This window comes from Lissotriton helveticus, chromosome 6 (assembly GCF_964261635.1).
Source record: "Lissotriton helveticus chromosome 6, aLisHel1.1, whole genome shotgun sequence".
Taxonomy (NCBI): domain Eukaryota; kingdom Metazoa; phylum Chordata; class Amphibia; order Caudata; family Salamandridae; genus Lissotriton; species Lissotriton helveticus.
Window position 1 is genome coordinate 823,746,989 of NC_136067.1, and position 22,144 is coordinate 823,769,132.

Genomic DNA, 22,144 nt, shown 5'->3' on the forward strand with positions numbered 1-22,144 from the left:
TTCACCTTCCTAAATAGGAAATGTATTTTTCACAATACTCTTAAAAAGATTATTAGAAATGTCTATCGGGGGAACTCGCAGGATTTGAATCCTTGAAACAACAAAATTGGTCAAATTGTGGTTCAAAAGAGAACAAAACAGCCTAGGACAAGCAGCTACCTGAAAGAGTTTTAGCGCAAGCCTCTCTCTTAAGACAAGGTCCATTTAAAAGAAACATTAAGGGTTAACAAAATATTAAGAATTAAAAGCACGTACCATGCTAAAGGTATTTATTACCTGAACAGCAATAAAGTCAACTTTCAATGTCATCAAGGAATTTTCAAACCCTAAAGGCTATAAAAAAAACTGTTACCCCATAGTACTGCAACAACCCTCTATCCTTCACACATATCAGCTTTGTCAATTTCTAAAGAGATGATGGTAATATGGTGTTCGTCGACAAGGAGAGCTTCTAGTTTGCCAGTAGAGCCATGTCCTGCTTCCTGCATTAAAGAATGTATTCCACAAATTGCTTCGGACAACATGAAAGTGAATTTTATTCCACCCTCTAAGCAAATCTGTCCAAGGCACCAACAAGCTCACAGTTATCACCTCCAACTTCCAAAGAAACCATCAGCACGTCTGAGGTTAGTAGCCAATTACTGGCCAAACTCCAACTCAAACTTTTCCTTGCTCAGTAATGACTGAGAAATAGAGATGAGGAGACTGTAGGTTCTTCCTCCATGAAACGGCTGGCGGTCATGAAACAACAGTGTCTCTACAGGGCCCCCTTGTGCCCCCTGCAGGGGGGGGCACATGTCGTGCAGGAACGCGCCGTTGCGGTCCTCCAGCGATGCCTTCCTAAGGCATACATAGTATATTTGAAAGGCACCACCACAGGCCCACCATGCCACCCACCTGCCAGACCACGAAAAACTCAATCTGGAAGGTGGCACAGTTTGGCATTCTGGAGCGGGGCGGTGGCGGGGCGTTGGCGGGGCAGTGGCTTGGCGGCCTGCTCCAAGACCGCCAAACTCGTAATCAGGCCCGAAGACATTTCCAAAATTAAGACCTGCTTGAGTTTTTAATAGCCTGACTCATTGCATGCTTGGAGTCCTGAAATAAAGTATTCACAGAGCTCCCCCAAAAAACTTAACAGAGTCTGGAAAGGTGGTAGAACCTGATATAAGAATGTGCCTGCATCCTAACATAAACAACCACGTGAAAGAAAGCACCTTATATAGAGCCCAAGTAACTCCAACACATCTTCAAGTTCAAAATCCTTTAAACTCTTCATGTGGTCTGCTGCAGCAAACAGCAAAAGTAGCATCCCGTTACTCACCAACATATAATATGAGGTCAGCCATGCTTCATTAACCTCATTGAATGAGTCTTCAAGCAAAAAACTGGGGAGGGTCTTTTGGAGTTCAGCATCCCAGACTTTGGAATTCTGCGATTCCTAACCTAAGGGCTGAAACCAACTGTCTGAGAATCAAGTAACTCCTGTAGACAGAACTTTCCACATTGCCTTTGTACTGGGACACTGTTAATGCTTGGTTAGTGTCTAAATAATTGTAGACGGGGTGCACATCAATTTACCAGGGAGAGCCGAGCCATGGGTCTGGCTTGGATCTTAGAGCCTGTGCATCAAAGTGCGCACGTATGTTTGGCCAGCGTCTTAGGACGGCCAAACTGACATGCGCACTTTGATATCACCAGGCTGTTGCTTGAAAATATCAGCAACACTGTGCTGGAGATTGAAACCACCCAGCTCTGTCCAATCCTGGCGCTTCTCTCATGCTGGGAAATACCAGCATGACAGCAGCATCTGGATTGGCGCTGGGGAATGTGGGAGCCTGTGTGTGTAGCTCCTGTGCATCAGAGCTGAAGAGCATGGCGGGCAAGCTTTCTTTTTGTGTCCCCCGAGCTGCGTCACCACCTTTCCATGCTAGTGGCTGCCACTGCCATGAGGGTTAAGACTGCTCTATAGTTCAACATTACATTTGAAAAATAATATGTAGAAGATGCAATACTACATCCAGGATCCCGCAGCTGGATATATTTACACAACGAATGGACGTCAAGATTCCTGACTGCATCCCCTCATAGTAAGCAGGGTACGGTATAATATGGGTATGAGGAAAAGGTAAAATGCACATGTATATAATTAGCAGAGTGCTGGCAAGGATAGAAGAGCAGTCCTGTAAAGTTTAGACAAGTGCAAAGGGTGCATCAGGCAGCAGATCATGAACCCCTTGCATGCTTATGACGAGCTGGGCTCGTCATGAGGCACAGTGGAGCTGTGCTCATGACGAGCTGGGCTCGTCCTAACGGCCGCGGCCTGCCCACACAAAATGGGCGGGGTTGTGATGAGCCCAGCTCCACTGTGCCTCATCACGAGCACCCCCCCACCCCCGCGCCGCGCCGTGGAGGAATTACCCCTGTGGCGAAGGGGTTAAGAAGAAATAAGTTGTTAGAGCTTTTCAAAGACTAGTTGTTTGAAATCTTTCTTTAATGCCAAGTGAGAAGTGGTAGTACAGAGGAAAACTGGACATGGTAACAATTAGAACAAGCATTGGTAATGCATTGGTTTAATCTATGTGATGACTAATAAGTTGTTTTTATCAATCACTGTCAGGGACGAAGGAAAGAGCTCCCTGACAAGCATCACTGGAGTGGAGAGGATGTTGGGCAGAAGTCAGTGCTGCTGACTTGAGAGCTGGGGATCCTTGTTCAAGTCCCCGCTGCCCAACATCCAGTAATTCTGGGCAAATCACTTAATCTCTCGGTGTGATAAATGTGCTGCTATACAAAAAAGCAGAAAGTGGCAAAACTTTATTTAAAAAATAGTTCCACCAAAACGGATGTTAACGGTATGTCGGATATGGGAAACTGATAAGAGAAGCAGATGAGGAACACGCATTGGCAAATGCAAGAAAATGTGCTACAGCCAATAGAAATGGAGGAAAGGTAAGTGGCAAGCACAGGAACCAATGAAAGCCAGGAAATAGAGGAGATAGGATGTAAGACCCTTTTAAGTTTATATTAAAAACACAATACATTTCACAAGCAAGCGTTGTGCAGGCGAAACCTAAAAAGCAAGCTTTTGTATTTTTTGGGGCAGTTCTCCAGAGCTGCACTACACTAACAAAGGGGAGTAATTTCAGTAGGAGTACACTGGTCTGTGTGCATTAAAACACGAAGAAAATTGGCAAAAGCCAGATGGGCTTGCTCTCTCCAGATGCAAGAAGAATCCAAAAACAGATGTAATTGACTCGCCCACCTCAAAATAGAACACATTCCCAAAGCCGCGTTGGCGTCTGCTTTAATGTACTACTAAAAATCCAGAAACGAAATAAATCAAGTCTGCACGCGATGCTTCAATATCGCCAGATTCTCATAAACGTGACGGGGTCAACGTGCATGCAGCAAAACCTGCAACTCAGTGACACTGCACAGAAGAGCTCGTGCGATCCACTCACGCCTTATCACCAGGGCCGCGCGCTGAGTCCACGCCACGCTTATCTGACGTTTACAATATGGCCCCCTCTGTGGGCATCACCCACAATGGCGGCCCTTTGTCCTCCCCCGCCGCGTGCCGTGAGTTACAAGCTGCAGGCTGTAGGGGAATGCGCGGGAGACAATGAGCCGTGCGTGCTGCTCACGCCTTTCTTTCTCGCGCAGCTGCACAAACAGTGGAACGACCCGCACACGTCCTCGGTACTTTCATTTCATGGGAGCATCTAACAAAAAAAACTCTTAATCCCTCAAACCTGCACTCCTTCTCTAAAGATACAAAAGAATTACAGGTAGGAAAAAAATACAGAGAGCATGTTTGAGGGTGAACTCTATTTACCAACTGGCACCACAACATGTTTCTAGAACAGACATGCCACAAAGTTACCGTCACGTTTATTTTAAGCACACGATTGATTACCTGCTGCAACCAACCCACATTGTAGGCCACAAAAACGATATACTACAATGTATTTTTTAATCTTGCTATGATTGTTCTGTTAATACGATCGTCAGAACACTAACAAAACAAAACCTTACTTCATAAACGAGAGCTATTATTTCGACAGCAGTAAATCAGACACAAAAACACGTTTTCACATAAAACGTCAATTGGCCACAGAACAGTGTTGGGCCTAAAACTTCAATGACACAGCGAGTAAAACGTGTATTTAAAAAAAAAAAAACAGCAGCTTTTGCGAAGATAAAAAGGTTTTAGCAAGTTTTACTAATACACACGGCAGTGGTTCAGAATAGATAGGCAGCTTGCTACTCCTACAAGGTAGCGGAATTTCAAGTCCCACCTACAGACCGACACAAGGCAGCAGGTACATCATGGGCAGCAGGAAAGCTATCACCTCTCATATGCACAGAACTGTCACATTACAGCAGAGCCACTGGAATTATGCAGCAGAGGCAAATTACGCGGCAGGGTCAAGTAAATTATGAGGCAAGAAAAGAACAAATATGTAATGTGCCACATTTTGTGATAGTAGTACTTCAATATTTTGTCATTTTTACACTTGTTAACCCTGTTGACATTTGTTGCGCATCTCACACCCAAACAAAGCACTAAGCAAAATAAGTTATCCTTTGCAAAGGGCCTTCCACTGCGCGGCAACAGGTGTTGCTGCGTTTTTATTAACTTTTGAACCGTTTGAGCAAGAAACAACAATCTGCAGAATATGCAGCAGATTAAGGAATATTTCGCAAATGCAGTAAATCGATAATATTGTGAAAAACTCAGCAGCCACACAATTGCATAATTCCAGTGGCCCTGTATTACAGTGATTAGCAGCTACTTCAACAGGTACAGCGTGGGCAGTGGTTCTACAAAACACACACATACACACTTTCTCACCCAATACGGATTGGGAACAACATAGGCTTCAGCAGTGCATGCTTCCCTCAGGCAAAGAATAGTAGGTAAAATACACAGAGCAGAGATAAAGGCTTCAGTTTTCAGCGGGCATCTTCGAGTTCTCATGAATTCACAAAAATCTTCATTGAAATCTGGACAAGTCATAGATTTCTACGAGTACGCCTGCTACTCCACACTTGCTCCAGCGCAGGAAGCATGGTCTGAAGGAGTAAGTGTCGCAAAAATATCGACCTGCATTTGGAACAGTTTTTGACTCCAACATGAAAAAACATGTTCTTGATGGCAAAGTCCCTTCCTCCACAGCTCCAACTCCATGAAAAACGGCTGTTGGGTGTCTTTCACACCAACATTTGCAAACTCGCACTTTTTTTGGCCATGATGAACTACCAAGTGCTGAAACTTGGTGAAAAAAAACCAAGAGAAACCTAGACGAATACCTACAAATTTATAACGTTTGGAATGGCTATTCGTGCCCAATATCTGCCACCGTGGAAACACATAATTGCTGTACACCTAAATTTAGTGCTGTGAATGTCTACCATAAAGGAAGATTTTCTGTGTTGGAGGTTCCATCTTCTCAAGTAAACAGCCAAAGATCTGCCAATACATCCAGCTGGACTTTCTTCTGCACCAACATTGAACTCAAGAGTGCAAACATTATTAAACTGTAGGTCTGTTTTTCCCTGGTGCGATATTGCAAATAATTGATCCTCATCATGGGTAGACATGCAAAGTCAATAGTTACTTGAACACAGGTTCAATATTCACCTTTATGGGGGGTTTCCTCAATTAACACAAGTACAAAATACAGAAAATAGGGATGTCTCTAGAAATCTAAATGTCGGTGGTAGCATTTTCTGGGTATGACACGCCACTGGGAAACTCAGTATTAAATACCTGGGTTAATCAAAAAATTCACAAGTCAATGTTGATAAAAACATTTTTAAAAAGTGCCAGCCTTAATAACTGGTAAATGGCCATCCTTATTCGGACTGTAGTCGTGACATATGGAAACATATATATGACAGATGAAATACAGAAACGAGTTAAAGACTGTAGAATCAACAAAAATTCAGCCACAGGTTAAATTCAAGACACAATAAGGCCTTTAGCAGTACTTCCCAAACTTTTTAGAACACGACCCACTTTTTAGAATGATAAAGTTTCTTTTGTCGATCTCCTAGCCTGAATGGACATGAGGCGGACAATATTTTAATGTAACTTAAGTATCCTGTGTCACTGAACTGTCACTTACAGACAGCACCTTTTCCATTGAAATGGCCACTACATTTGCATGGAAATCGAGTTTTACTGATAATCTCCACGTAAAAAAAATTAAAATGCAACAATTTATCGGATGACAGTGATATTTTACGCATGTCTTTGGAGGGAACCAAATGTGACAAGATGAGTACAGATGTCAAAAGCATCTTTATTTATTGCTTGGACGCATAAATAAATAAATAAATAAATAAATAAACCGGCTCACAACCAATAGTTTGGAAATCACTGCTTCAAAGAACAGTCTTCGTGAGGATTGTTTCTTGGCATTTTGCAGGGACATGAAAACCCAGTGAATAAATAAAATGAGCCCTTGCACAGTGGTTCTGCCCAGACTGGAGCCATTATTTGCATACCAATTTCAAGAATATTCTCCCCCGTTTTTTCCCCCCTCCCCATCGTCATCATCTCCATACCACCGGCTCAACCAAGGCTACTTGTACTACAATAATATCACACTTGTGATGGATTCCACCCAGTGTCAAAGGAAGAAGTCTTGTATTTGGGAAAGAAATGTACTAGAAGCTAATTCCGCGTCTGAGATCAAGTAAAATGTGTAGCTGTGGCTCTAGTAAACAACTGTCACAGCAAGCCTGAATCCCACAATGCAAGTAACAATGTGGCTCGGAAAACACAATTTTTCATCCAATGGTCAACGATGCTGAGCGGAGATCTGTTAAAGCCAACATACAGCACAGTCTGTACAAATGAACGAGCCCCTGATCTAATCATTAACGCCACATGCCCACAGCAAACTTGGCAACCGTTCCCTGTGAACCCCACCCTGGAATTACTTGCTTATAAGCTGAACCAACTGTTCTCTTCTTCTGTCACAAGCACGATAACCGCAACAGCTCTAAACTTGTTTTACTATGTACCATGTTAGAGATATGACATTTTGAAAGGTACGCAAAGCATAAAAGGAATGGAAAAGCCTTAACTCTATCTTCTATGTGCACTATTAAGCTGATATCTGACACAAATTTTACTATCATGAAATACAACCAGCTCATTTTTGTGCATGCAAACGTGTGTATAAGCTGCAGCGAGGACTGCTGGAAGGCCACTTTAGACCGACCTGGCTGAGACCATGAGCCTAGGAACTAGGCCAGCTACAAAAAGCAATGTTGGATCTGCAGACATAAAATATCTCCGCAAAATGATGTACATCCCTTTGGCACACAAGTAAAGAACACAAAAAAGATACGCAGGACAGCAGATCTGCACCACTCTGGGCAGTAGTGCCTTCTCAACTATGACGAGGTGTGGGATTGTGGAGAATTCAAAACGATGAGGGCCAAAATTATAACACTGAGTTGGCGGTAACACAGTCAATCTCTTTTGCTATGGGGCTTCCCACCCAACATACCCATTATTCTCTATCAATCACTCCCCATGCACAATTTATACTCTACACACTAAACAACATCATCAGTTGAGAGCCAGAACTAAACAGGACACATCAGATGATACTCCAAGATCAACTGAGACTCTAAACTGATATCAGTATCAACCCATGTGCTATAGTAGGGAGGTGTTCTCATGCACGAACTTAGAGACCAAACCTATGGCAAAGTAGCGTCTGCAGACATGGAGTCTATTTAGAGCCCCCCACTCACCTTCCATTGCCATCCCTTCTAATGCCTTGCTTACAGCTGTTCCTGGTCATGCCGAGAAGCCTAATAATATTGGCTGAGATATGAAGAGGCAATATAGCAAAATACCCTCTAGCTTATGCAGCTCATCACCCCCAAAAGGCACAATACCACCTCCCAAAAAACTACCAACCCTTGTTCCCTAGAAATCGTGGCCGCTGCTATCTAATGCCATTGTGTGCTCAAAAAGCCAAGCAAGGGCTGCCACGGGCCATGTGCCGCACCTGCATTGTTCCATGTGAAATAATATCAGTGAAACAAAAACCTCCCTTTTCAAAACCACTGCGCTATAAATAGCTGCAAGCAATTGCGGCATTGTGCCGCGTCTTTGTTAAGTGCGATGAGGAATGGGATCCTGGGCTCCAATGCAGTATAGTGATCTTCAAGACAAGGCAAGGGATCTAAGTGCAGCACTGCTCAGGTAACAAAAAGCAACTTCACGGGGGGAATAAAGTATCTGCAAAATATTCTTATGCATCGGCATCTCTCCAGGAAATGCACAACACCTTACTTTCCCATTCAAACATGTTTTCAGGTAGCCTTCCACAGCTGAACATCATAACCGAAGCAGCACAACGAAAAAACAGGCTGTGTGGTGTATGCAACCTCCCACCTGTTTCAACACCTTCATCACAATAACTGGATCCATAGTTTGTCATGGATCCAACAGTTTGTCATGGTTGATCACAGCACCGCCGAAGGGACAACCTTAATATGATAATTTAGACCTAGCCAGAAGTGGCCAAAGCCAGTAATGGCAGACACTTGACAGCACACAGATACACAACATCATTTTTGGTACACCTTAGAGGGAGATTAAGGGGGGAAAACACAGGACTTTAATATCCATTTGCTTGCATTGGCGAGAAGGAGGTTTAAAAGCAGAACTAGCTACAAAATATTATCTTCAAACATTGACTGTCTTTTGTTGAAATCAGGAATGCCGTCATCTACGCAGGCATGTAGCTTACTGGACAACACACCAACCTCTCTTGTTTCTGCAAATCACACACACTGCTCATTTCCAGTTTGCATTTAAAATGCAATTTTCCCTAAATTAAACAATTGGAACATTATAGAAACCAAGTGCAGGCTAGATAAATAGAATGGAAATTCATAAAAAAAAGAAAAAGGTTTCCTTGGCCCTCACAGCTGTGCCCATGCCTTTTGCAAACTGGTATTTGAACTAGGCTAACCAGACAAAGCAGCAGTCACAAGGAGTGTGCCCAACAAGATTGAACTATTCTGCAAGTTCACTAGAAAGGCTCAACTGAACAGCATAAACTTACTGCACATGGCTACCCACCAGCTGTGTTCTGTTACACAAGTCCCACACTCCCTCCCAGATTACTACAGGCCTGATCTGTCCTTCCTATCCGCAAGGATCTATACAGCACCTCAGATACCCATAGAGCACACACACTAGAGCTGTTCGCCGACTGCCCATATAAGCCTAGTCACAGTTCTGGCTGTTTCCAAGATGGCCACTTTCCTAGATATGTTGTGGATGACAGTGTTGATGTGATGATGCGCTGCTGCATGTCAATGTGACGCTTATCATGCACCTAACTAACACCAATTAACCTGATTTTCATGTTACATTCTTTGCCTTGCCAAGTATCCCTCTACTGTGCATGTGATTTGTCATGCCTATACCAGATTACCTCAGGCCTTGTAGAAGGATAAGCTCTTCCTAGTGGACCGCCCTTGTATTGGGAAAGTAACTAAGCATATCCTTTAGAGAAACAAAATCCTACAGCTCACGCACTGCTGGTAAAGGTCTGCTGGGGCCCAAAACAGAAGACTGGCATCTGTATTACTTTTGCTTAGAAATATGGGCACACTTTGACAAAAGCCCAAAGACCCAATGATAAAGGAAAACTGTGGGACATCTACATTTCCTTAGCTACAGTAATTTTGCAAATTGTGGCTTTTGAGAAAAATTCTCGAACTTGTTTTTGTAGATCAAAATCTAGAGTACAATATAAGAGAACATATATCTTTTTTTATTTAACTGACTTTTCCACAAACTGGGGAGAAAGTGTTTTAAATGGGACTTTGTGCAGTTAATAGAATAAGGCCATGTCTCAGGCCTTTACCACTGTTATACCAACTTCAAGGCCTTACAGTGCCAACCTCTTCAGGCTTCTATATTCGGTGTTTAAATGGCTGTGTTTAAGGGTAACTGGCCCAAAACTACTAACATGTAGTGGTCGAATTACACAACTTTGGAATAGGGAAAGAAGTGCGGTACATCACTTGCAGAGTTTATCATAGAAGACAAAAGTGAGCAGTAAAAATTCACACATTACAATTAAATTCCAGTCTTAACATCTAAGCACAAACAGTAATATTACACTTTGCTTAAAAACAAAGAAAGGACAAAAGGGAGTCGGGAACTGCAATATGACGTTCTTCACATGGTATATATTTACTTCGGTGAGGGTTATCCTACATCATTCCTTCAGGTACTTATCGCTTTCTTAATTTTTCAATGTGGCAATGCTGACGAAACAGCAACATTTAACCACATTTTCAAAAAACCTAACAGGAGTCCAGAGTTGAAATCACCACGCCCTTCGGGTGAGTGGGAGCCACAGCAAGAAGTGTTGCGATCATAAACGTTTTCCTAAAATATATTCCAGTTTCTGTTAATGAACCTGCTGTGGGGGAACTTGCGTTACCAGCTTTTATGTCAACACATGAATCCAGTAAGAGAGGTGTAGGTACTCTGCTAGAATATTACTCAGCAGGAAAAGTAAACAGGATTCTCCTTGGAGGAAAACTTCAAAATATTTTACTAAATATATTTCCGCGTTTAAATATTGCGCGGCAGTGTTTACTTTCAAAATACAAACATTTACATAAAAATTCCTGCCCTTAAAAGCAACTGCCTGTCATACAATGTTGGCATTTGTGCTTTCCTGCATTAGAATCAATGAATGTGAAATTAATCGTAAGGCCACCAGCTCTGGGCCTGTTTCACCCTGACACATGTAGAGGGGGCCAATGGCGGCTTGGGCCGGGGGTGGTCAGGGCGGATTTTAGCAGTACAGTAAATCGACGTCTGTACTGAGATACTGGGCACAGATTTATTTCAAAAGGCAGAAGTTTGTTTTGCAGGGTCCAAAACATGTAGAAAAAAACTCAACTCGTCTTGTTACATTTTAGAACACTCAATTTCAAGACAAATACTTTTTGACATAGGGCAGCTTAAAAAAGTAAAAAATAAATGTAAAAAAAAGAGAATAATTGGCAAACAAGCGAGCAACTCTGCAGTTCTTGGGCTCAGAACTACAATTTTTATAGACTGACTCATTGATGGGTAAATCTACACAAGGGATAGATTTCCAGGTTTAAACCAACCTTAAACTGGGAACACCATTGCCTAATTTGTGCTGGTGGGTAAAGATTCAACGTGTAGACTGATGGAAGAAATAAGCAAGAGGGAAAAAAGCACGGTTAGGCAGCCTTTGTATGTGGGATACACAGGCCACACTCGTAGATCTGGTTGTGGGTCCCCTAAAAAACAAACAGCCTTTGGGCTTCTGCACTTATTATTTATTTCAATTTAGAACTGCTAGAGGAGGGGTGCAACTCTACACTTATTTACAGTTAAAGTGCGCCTTAACATTATTTTCTCCAAATTGAAAACATTTTCCAAGTGGAGAAATCTCTCCCGGGACAGGTGAGGGTGTTTCAGAGTTGTTCCCACATCCTGTTTGAAAACTGGCATCAGCCTCTTTTTGCCACTAAAGTTGGGGACTGAAATTGTCTATGGAAATAACCACCATCATGGGCATTATGGTTGTACACCACATTCTGCAAAGATTGTCTATTCCCTTCCTCTTAGACTATCTACATTTCCACCCCTTAAAGTGATAACCATACAACTGCAAGAAATCTGTTAGTGTGGTTGAATTTCTAGGTTCCAGATCCAGGAGTCGGCATAAAAACCAACATATCCCAATACTCTTTTAGGCTCACAAAACTATGTGATTTGGAGCCACTGGACCTAGAAAAGTAAAACAAGCACCCAAAAGGTGGAGGTGCCTTTTTATAGCACACAATTGCATTCGTTCAGAAATGGGGTTGTTTGACAAAGCATGTGTCCACCTAATGGATTCTGCTGTAACTTTCGCTAGCCTTGTGCAACGAGTTCATAAACGGTATACTTGATTTTGAACAGACAAAGGGGGACTCTGTTACAATCATAAACTACTGCGAAAGTAAAGTACTCGCATGCACTTCATAAAGTAAAATATATGTATATATATTTTTTGATTCCTTTTGTCACCACTCCCCCCCTCACCCAAAAGACTAAGTATGTGTCTTCTAAAAGGATTGCCTACAGAAATCAGAAAAGGAGGAAAGAAATTTGCATAAAGAAGCATACCAGGCTTCATCTGAGTGAATGGACATAGCTTGATCTTCAGGGAGGCTTGCAAAGATTTCTAATGCAGAGAAGGCACTGCAGCAAAAACAGACTGGTTTAATGATCATGTGACATCAAGAGCAAGGGCAGCAGAAATGATGAAGCTTCTCGTTGTGTATGTTTCTAGGGGAATGGAAACCATCCCCAGGACCTAACATTCCAATGCATAGACTCTTCCCAATTTGACTGGCCTGCATCTCCTTCAACTATGGCAACATTAACTACAATCACACTACTGCTATTGTGAAAAATGTGGTTAGGAGTAGCAGCAGGACACAAATGATAAACACTCATGGCTTCACCTTGGACACCAACCTCATCCTCAAGGAACACATTGCCAAAAAACAACAAGATGGGCCTGGTGGTACCAGCTCTCTCTTCTAAACGAAAAGCAACTGTTGCTTCTAGAAAGTGACTTCAGAACTGTATCTCAAGCCCTAGTGCTTTTGTATTTGGATGGTGGCAATGCCCTACTCCACGCTTTTCTCCTTAGGCACTGAACAAATATGATCACATCACCCCCATTTTGATGGAAATCAATTGCCTCCCTTGGCTGGGCCATACCAAAAACAGCTATAAAATGTACAAAGCCACCAAGTCCAGTACCCTCACTTATCTTGAAGACAAGCCCACCATCTCTGGATATTCCCAGCACACCGTTCGTCTTCAGGCTAAAAAGAAGAAAAAAGAAAAACAAGGAAGCAGCCCTTTTCGAGCTATGTACCCAGAATCCACATATCAACTGGGACCACTGCAATGCATCTCTAATTTAGGAAAGAGCTAAAGACGCAACTCTATAAATAACACTCAAACCACCTACCCCTGATTGGATTTATGATGGACTTTGATGATTTACAGTGCACCGCTAACGTTCGGCTAAGTTTGTGCTATAGAAATATTACATACACTCATGCCGAACCATATGCATTGTGCCATTATCTAGAAACGACAGCCGGCAGAGACAATGGGCAGTGGTGGATATAAGAATCAGCAGGGCCAGCTTAAGAAAAATATACCAAGGGTCAACTTAAGACTTGGGATCCAGGCCAGGTTTCTTTCTGAAAGAAGAGGCCTTGCTATTCTAACAATTACATCCTCAGCAGCAATTGTTTAGATGCCAATATAATTATTATGTATTCCAAGGTCAATAGATGATCAAACCAAAATGAAAGCGATCCAGAGGAAAATGCACTGTTTGCTACGCTACCCAAGGCTGTACCTTACTCCAACACCATAAATCAATCAATCAATCAATCAATCATAGCATTTGTAATGCGCACTACTTACCCGTGAGGGTCTCAAGGCGCTGAGTGGGGGTGGGGGCCGGGGGGGGAATTCTGCTACTGCTCGAAAAGCCAGGTCTTGAGGAGTCTTCTGAAGGTCAGCAGGTCTTGGGTCTGCCGTAGGTGGATGGGGAGGGTGTTCCAGGTCTTTGCGGCCAGGTGGTAGAACCATCTGCCGCCGGATGTTGCTCTTCGAATACGGGGGACTGTGGCTAGGGCGAGGTCGGCGGAGCGTAGATGGCGGGTGGGGGTGTAGGACGAGTCGTCCATTGAGGTACGCTGGTCCGGTGTTGTGGAGTGTCTTGTGTGCGTGGATGAGGAGCTTGAAAGTTATCCTCTTGCTGACTGGGAGCCAGTGTAGGTCTCTCAGGTGGGGTGTGATGTGGCTGTGGCGAGGGATGTCAAGGATCAGTCAAGGATCAGGCCTGCAAAGGCGTTCTGGATGCGTTGGAGCCTTTTCAGGAGTTTTGCAGAGGCTCCTGCGTAGAGTGCGTTTCCGTAGTCCAACCTACTGCTGATGAGGGCCTGGGTGACCGTTCTTCTCGTTTAGGTGGGGATCCAATTGTAGATCTTGCGGAGCATGCGGAGGGTGTTGAAGCAGGAGGAAGAGACAGCGTTGACAACAAGACAAAAGCCGTGAGTTGTTTGTGAGTCAGTAGAGACCCTGTTTGCAATATAAGTTAGTGCCGAGTGCCACAAATCATAGATTCTTTGCACTGTTAAGGTTCCAAAGATGCCAGCCTGACTTCTGTAGGTGCGTTACGTTACATAAGCCATGCAGATGAACTCGAAGTACAGCTACTTTGACATGAGCTGTCCACTGTTACCGACTGCCCAGACATGTAATGTAATGTAATGTAAAAATTATTTATAGAGTGCTCGGACACCAACGGTTTCATGGCGCTATAGAATGGATGTGCAAAGGTGGGGAGCAGGGTGCAGGTGTTTAATCATAAGTTTGACGGAACAAGTACGTTTTTAACATTTTCCTGAAGGATGTATAATAGGAGGTGGACCTGAGTTCGTGTGGAAAGGAATTCCATAATTTGGGTACCAAAAAAGAAAACCTAAGGCCACCATGTTTTTTCCGTTTGAAAGAGGGAGCGGAAGGAAGGTTGTGGTGCAGGGAGCGGAGTTGCGGGAGGGGACGTAACGGTGAATCCTGGAAGAAACAAAAGCAGGGCCATGGCCGGTTAAAGACTTGAAGATGGTGCAGCCAAGTTTAAAAATACTGCGTTTTGCCACCGGAAGCCAATGGAGCTTCTTCAGCAGGGGGGAGACATGTTGATGTTGGGGTTGACGAAAAATAAGTCTCGCTGCTTGATTCAGCACCAGTTATAATTGGCGAAGCTGGTAGGCTGGAATGCCAACGTAAAGAACGTTGGCATAGTCAAGGCGGGAGGTGACCAATGCCATGATGACTAATATAAGGGCCTCAGTGGTCAAAAACCTGCAAATTTTTCGGAATCTCCGAAGGTGGAAAAAACACGATGAAGTGACTGAATTGATCTGAGGTTTTAGAGAAAGGTCCTTGCTGATGGACCTGCATACAAGACATGCTATGCAAGTCATAAATCTAAACAGAGACTCTAAGGCACCAAGCAAGCGTTCAAAAATGATTCACACCACATAGTGGTAATGTGTGCTACAGATGTACTGCAGGAAACACAAAAGGGTCTTATTCTTACAAAAATAAAACTGATCAATGCCAAACAGTCATCAAAAGTCATTTTTTCGTGATTAGGGGCTTCAAATTCATCACTCTGCTTAGACCAATTTGTAAGTAACCGGATCGGGAGAAATGCAGGCAACTACATCTCTATGCACCTAATGAAGCTGTGAAATGCATTGTGTAATGCACATCTTTCCGATCAAATGGCATTTAGGTAGTGTTGTAGCTTTGTCACTGAGATTGGGGGGGTGAGCTTCAGATTTTCCAACAATCAAGCTGGCATATAATGTTAAAATACACTATATGACCAGCAGAATGCATGATAGGGGGTCTAAGGGGCAGTGGAGAGGGAGAGGCAAGCACATTGGTAGAACTAAGAGAGAAAACACTATATTTTGTAAAATAACCAACATTTTTAAGGCCGTTCAAACAGAGAGGGAATGAGTGTGCGCAGTTTGTCTGTGTCTATGTAAACATCCCGGGTTACATCCGACACACTTCACCATACACAACCGAAAGCACCTTTACCCAACTACTAATCGGAAAGTATATTTGTTATGGGGGTTGTAACACCCCAAACACCCCTACCACCCCCGTAACTACGCCTCTGCATTTAGGCATGACATGGAACGGGGCATGGAAAGTCAAACGGACCGGTAATTAACTAGGGGGCGCGCTTGAAATGTGATATACTGTCTTCAGTGTGACAGCTACATCCCTGTGCGCCTTGTGAACCCATTAAAGAAATCCTGTAATGCACACCCTAAAGATTGAATGGCCTTTAGGTATGATATGGTACACGGTTGGTTGGCCACCATCCCGAAGGCCTAATTTAATAAAAGAATAATGATGGGAGGAGCTGGAGATCTGATCTTCCATCTACAGAGGTACACTACAAGGGTTCACTAGAAGCCAGCACGGATCACCAGCCCAAAGTCAGGAGATGAATAAGATTCAGGCGCAAGATCATCCTAGCCTTCAATGAGAATTGGTTTAGTTAGCGCAAAAAGGAAATATTTGGGGCAATACCTTCAATGTTTAACAAAAAGATAGACCGTGCACTAGGGTGTCTAGGTACTCACAAACATTTATCCAGGGGACACAAAGTACAGTTTGTGGTGTGACCGAGGGCCGCACTGATGCCAGCAGGGTGGGGGTCTGGGTGGGTTAGGGATTGTGTAAGGAGTCCTAAAAACATGTTAAAAAACAGGCAAGCATGTATTTGCAAGTTAATAAATGCTTGCCCGTTTATTTAAAAATAATAGTGAATATTATTGCACAGCTACTAAATAGCAGCTTGTGCTGCTGTTCACCAGGGGGCCGCATGTAAAGGTCAAGAGGGCCGCAAATGGCCCCCGGGCCGTACTTTGATGACATCAAAGAAAATAAAATAAACAATGTGGTTGAAGTCTCACAGTGATCGTTGATTTGGATACCAAATTCACCTTTGTCTGCGAAGAGGCCACTTTGCTGAATGATGAAGGCCTGGAATGAAATGGTTTATTAATAACTGGTCTCGGGTTTGTGTGCAATAGGAAGACAGGGGCTAATCTTCCAGTTGTGTAAATGTCACACACGTGCTACGCACAGCAACCCCAGCGTGGACGGGATTAGCCCCCAGAGGAGAGGAGTGTGGGGGCAGAGGCAGGGCGCGGCCTTCCTGCTGCGCGTGGCTGCTGCCTGTAGGGGGCGCGTGCGTCTATTTACGTCACACGTCTTCCCACGGCAGCACGTGCATGGGAAGTTGTGGCAGGAACGCAGGGGGGCGCGCGCTCTACAAACTGCGCACCCAGTCGCCCCCTGTCACACACTGCCACGAGCTGCTGAGTAAACATATCTATAGTCGTCTGTTCTGTTGACATTACTATTGTGCACATGTATGGATGGAGGAGGGGGGGGGCAATAGGTGGTTCAAAAATGTTTCGCTATACAGTGTCTATTGCATGAATATTAAAGGTTTCTTGCCGATGGCGCTCTGTGACAACAAATTAACAAAAAAAGGGTAAGTCGCTGGTGAAAGATCAGTGGGAGATTTCTTCCCCTACTCGTCAAACAAAGTATCATTAAAAGCATTTTACTTCACCAAAGCAACGCGCACCAATCTTGCGTGGTAAATGAACTTTAGCAACGTCACGGTCTGAAGAAAAGTGATGGGGGCTCCTTGGGGCCGCCTCATCTTTCTAAGTGCCCCAATGCTCTGCAAGGTGGAAATCCAGAGCTGTGCTGACAAAGCAGGCACCAGATTTACCTCTTATGACAACTAACAGCTCAAAACGGTCAACTTGTTGACATAGGAACGAGTTCTGCCTTCCATTAGGAAGTTACAGCTTGTGTTTTTTTTTTATAAACATGGTAGACAGTACAAGGGGATCATGTTGAACCCCAAAACTTAAGCATACACGGGTCATTTTATTCGTATTGGTTTGGCAAATTAGGCAGTGAAAACCACACAGTCCTTTAACCCACCCTTGTTTCTTCCACTGCTTCTTCCTGGCTGTGCAGAACCACTCTTTCCACTGCACCAACCACCTCAATGCACCACAACACCCATCCTTCTTGAAGGACGCCCCTCAAAAACAGCTGATCACCTTTTCAGGTGGACATCTGCCCCTCAGGTCCCCTTCTTCAAACCAACACGCCTCCCTTCTGCTCCCCAATAATTGTACCCATACAATTCAAACAACCTCACCAAAGTGCCCCGGTTCAATTGCTGACATCACCAAGCCTCCAAAAGCAAAGATTATGTTATAGAATCAAAACCGTACCTGTTCTGCCATCAGTGTATCCCTGCAGCACTCTCATAGATCAGATACCTTCAAATCCTAGTCTCAAGGTTTTAAACCAACACCCATTCTGACAAGTCAGCACAGTCTGTTACTTCAGCAAAATATTTCAAACACTGATTATGTGCCTCATCTGAAGGTTCATTCCATATATCTGCATCATAGCCGCTTGCCTAATTATATGACTGTGCCCATTAATCATCTCCCAAAGTGCCTTCCCTCCTATGTGCCACTAGATTATGTCCCCCCCAGCCCCATGTGTCACCCTCTCATTTAATACACATGGCTAATCAATTACTCACCTTGAAAAGCAAGCACCTTAAGTGTAGAGACATAGCTTATCTCTCTTACCTGACCATACTGCATTCCTTTAATCATGCATTACCCGATGCCCAATCGACACTACCACTAGGAGCGCATCTATTTTCCTCTTCTACATTTGCATACCCGTTCCTCCCTAGTGCCCCCCCCCCTTCTTGGTTCCCACCATGCACGCTCTCGTTTCCTCTCAAATTGTTCACCTGCCTCCACAATTAAGCCCTTCCATATCCATGGGTTCTTTCATTCCTCATGAAGTCATTGAAACTATGTCCTCTGCTAATGAGTCATTCGACAATATGTTCAACTCCATTTTGGCTGAGTCCCTCAATTATGTCCTCCCCTCATCACGTGATCTTCCTGTACCTCGATTTACCCCATCCCCAACATGCCCCATTTCCATTTACCACAATACACCTATCACAATGTCCACCTTCCTTTATTGTGTCCCTGAATGCCAGTTTCCTTATTGTTCTTTCACTTGTGCTCCATTTCATGTATGTCCCCCAGTACGTTATTAGGCTTATAAAAAAATAAAGAACTACCCTCACAGTTAACAGCAAGTGCACTAATGGCACAATAACTAGATGGCTAAAAGCATGACAAAGTTATAAATAGTGAGAAGTAACCCACTAACTACTGGGCAAGATAAACGAGAAAAGGGAACCCCAGCAGTACATTCTAAGCTATTATAAGTGGCCCAGCAGTTCTGTGACCATGTAGAGACCGAGTTCCTTTAGAAGGTCATGGAACTCCAAAGTGATTTAAATATCCTTTTAATGTATGGAAGAGGGTATTTTATTCCTTGTGGTGAGTGCATGGTCAAACCATTACTCAAACCACGTAAGTCGTTGGGGTCTTGCCTTTCCATACGAAATTAAAAGTGAAATTGGTAAGGCAAAATTAAACATACCAAGTAGCAGTTATTCATAAGTTGCAGAAAGATCTTCGAAAAGGCCTGATCAAAAATAATGCTTTAGTTCAGAGCATGTAGAAACATGGAAAGTGTCTTTCCTGTGAATCTAGAGCGTGCAAAAAATAAGCACGTTGCCCTTAATGTCTTCTGACCACTGCACACTTAAAATAAAAAACACGGATCTGAAGGAAACACCAGTTCTGGCTTTCAGCTGTAATTATGCTCCGTGACCTGCCTTTCACCTTTCAGCTGCTGGCAGCAGGCATGATGACGGTTTTGGCAGAACTGCAATAACTTTACTGAGGTGGAGGAGCCACGTCATTTAGTTAATGCAGGTGAGTACAGACATTGCAACTCAACTGTAATAAGGAAATTAGAGACTGCTTTTATAGAAGGATCGTCAGTAACTTCCACAGAGACCTTTGTACGACTAATAACACTATAACATGTATGACATTGGATAGAAACATATCACTCAGCCGGGATTCCACTGAGCTATGTCCTACCAAGTCTTCCAACCATTGTAGAGCCTCGTCCGGGATAGTAAGCGCTATTTCAATATGAATATATTTTAAACCACCCTGCTATCACAAGGATCCCCCTCACCATGTTCTCTATACAGTGCACTCTCGCACATTGTCTCCGCCCCTTCATTACGCCCCACCCCCTCAATTAAACCCCCCACCGCCCCCCGTGGTCCCCCTCACCTTCCAGCCGGCCGAGCTGTTGCTGTCGCCCTTGTCCTTGAAGTAGGGCACGCAGCGCACCATCCAGTCGTAGATCTGGGACAGCGCCAGCCGCTTGTCGGGCGAGCTCTCGATGGCGCGGGTGATCAGGTCCGCGTACGACAGGTTGCCCCATGCATTGCGGCGGGACGAGCACTTTCTGGGGGGCGCCCCGGCGGCGGGCGGGGACGGGACGGCCGAGGAGGGGGCGGCGGTGGCCGCAGCCTCCCCGGGTCCCACGGCCATGGCGCCGCCGTCCTCCTCCTCCAGCGGCTCCTCGTCGTCCTCCTCCTCGGGGATGATGGAGCTGATGGCCCCGCCGGGCTCCCCGGCCGCGCCGCCGCCCGCAGCCGGGCTGCCGGGCAGGTCGGGCCTCTGCAGGGGCCAGGTGCAGGACCGCGGCCGGCTCTGGGGCTCGAACTCCGGGTCGATCTCCACCTCCAGCCCCGGGGACAGGGGCGCAGCGGCCCCCTCTCCTTCTGCCATCTTTAGAGCCCTTTGGCAGCGCAGGGGGGACACAAGCCCCAAGTTGTGCGATTGCAAAAAAATTAAAATAAAAGAAATCCAGGAGTCAGTGGCTCAAACGGGCGTAAATGTCACTTTCCATGAAACACTCTCCTCTGTACCAGTTGTGGAGCTGGGAAGCAATACATAAACACACATAATATGCCACTTAAAAGTAAGGGGACGGAATCTGATCCTATTTTGGCGGGTCGCTTCTGTGTTAGGATTGCAGTTTATTCCCTTCAGTGCCAAGGTTTTTGTTCCCCTTAACGAGAGGCTGTCCAGGAAGGCGTATCTGGTGCCGTTCTCTTTCCTCGCGATGATCCAACTTGTTTTATCTTTGCAGTGGGGTGGGGAGCAGTGCTCCCGGGGGCCTGGCTTGTCCTGTTCCGCTCTCGGGTACGATCCTTCATATACCCACGGCGTCCGAGGCACTGAGCAGCACACGGGATCGCCCTGGTGTGCGGCAGACCCACATCCTGAGCTGTCAGGCTCGGCTCGTTCACCTAATCCCCGCAGCGCCTCCACCCCCCACCTGGCTGCGCTTTGTCACCCCCAACAGCCACAATCCAACCAGGACGTGCCCTCCCCTACTTGGGGGATGGTGCGGGCAGAAGGAACGTAAAATAAATGCAAGATTACCAAGCTGGACTCTGCAGCAGAGAATAACATAAAATGCAGCGTGTCGGGCTGAAGCCAGAGGAAGATCACCCAGCACGTCTTCCCGAACCAAAAAGATTGTAAAAACAACGTGCAACGCTGGAAACCCCAGTGTAGAGTTGCAGCACCTATAGTCACAACCTTCTTGCTCCTGCAGCTGCCATCTTGACAGTGGTTTTCCCTTCGCTCAAGTCTTTGATGAAAAAAAAAACTGAGGGGAGAAAGGAGCGGCAGCAATTGCAAATGTGTCGGGGCTGCACGGACGTCCCGCTCCCGAGAGCCAGAGGCGGCGGGGGCAGCAGCTGAGGCGGGGTCCGAGGCGTTCACCTCCCGGTCGGGTGCATGCGCTCCGTCGCGTGCTGAGGGGCAGGCGGGCTCCGCCGCCGCTGTGCACCGGGACAGCAGCCTGCCGCTGTCAGCCTGCTCCGTCCCTGCGCCACCGAGCCGCACATTCCTTCTCCCAACAACCAGCGGCAACAGAAAAGTTAAAGGCGCTGCACGCAGGCGGACCGAGGGAGGAGGCGAAGGGGGGAGGCTCGGCCTCAACCTAGCCTGACACAGACCCGCTCCCGCCCAGGGAGGCGGGCCGGGGAAGGGAGCCGTCTGCCTTAAAGCGACACGCAAGCTAAAGGCAGCTGACGGTCGACTCCCACTAAGTGGGCATGTCGAGGCATGCATGCGTGCGAGGCTGACGGCCAGTCTATGGGGTTCAGGGTAGGCCTATATGTTAGTCAGGCAATGCCCTAAGACATGGTGTCCCAGGTCACTGCGTAGGCCGTTCTTTTGGCTGATTGTGGCCTGACTTATGGTCTCATGTACCGGATTTTAGTGTTGGTTTCTCTGATGTACTTTTGCAATTTTTTCTATTTGTATCTCTTCCCTGTGTGACTTTACAACTTGTACATTTGCATTTTTTTCCTGTATGTATCTTTTATGTAACTCATGTAATCCTAAATCCTTATGTATCGCAACTGGTTCTTTTGTACAGCACTCTGTCACTTTCGGGTAATGTTCGCGCTATAGAAAATCGCATTAA

General features: G+C 45.1%; 1 protein-coding gene across 1 annotated transcript in view; it reads right to left on the reverse strand.

Annotated features, from left to right (window-relative positions):
* FOXO3 (forkhead box O3) overlaps positions 1 to 21,570 on the reverse strand; it is a 304,845-nt gene extending 283,275 nt beyond the window's left edge. The window contains exon 1 of the mRNA XM_078648409.1: positions 19,927 to 21,570. Within this exon, the coding sequence (XP_078504535.1) occupies positions 19,927 to 20,430 (504 nt within the window). The 5' untranslated portion in view covers positions 20,431 to 21,570. The remainder of the gene's footprint in view (positions 1 to 19,926) is intronic.
* Positions 21,571 to 22,144: the final 574 nt, after the last annotated feature.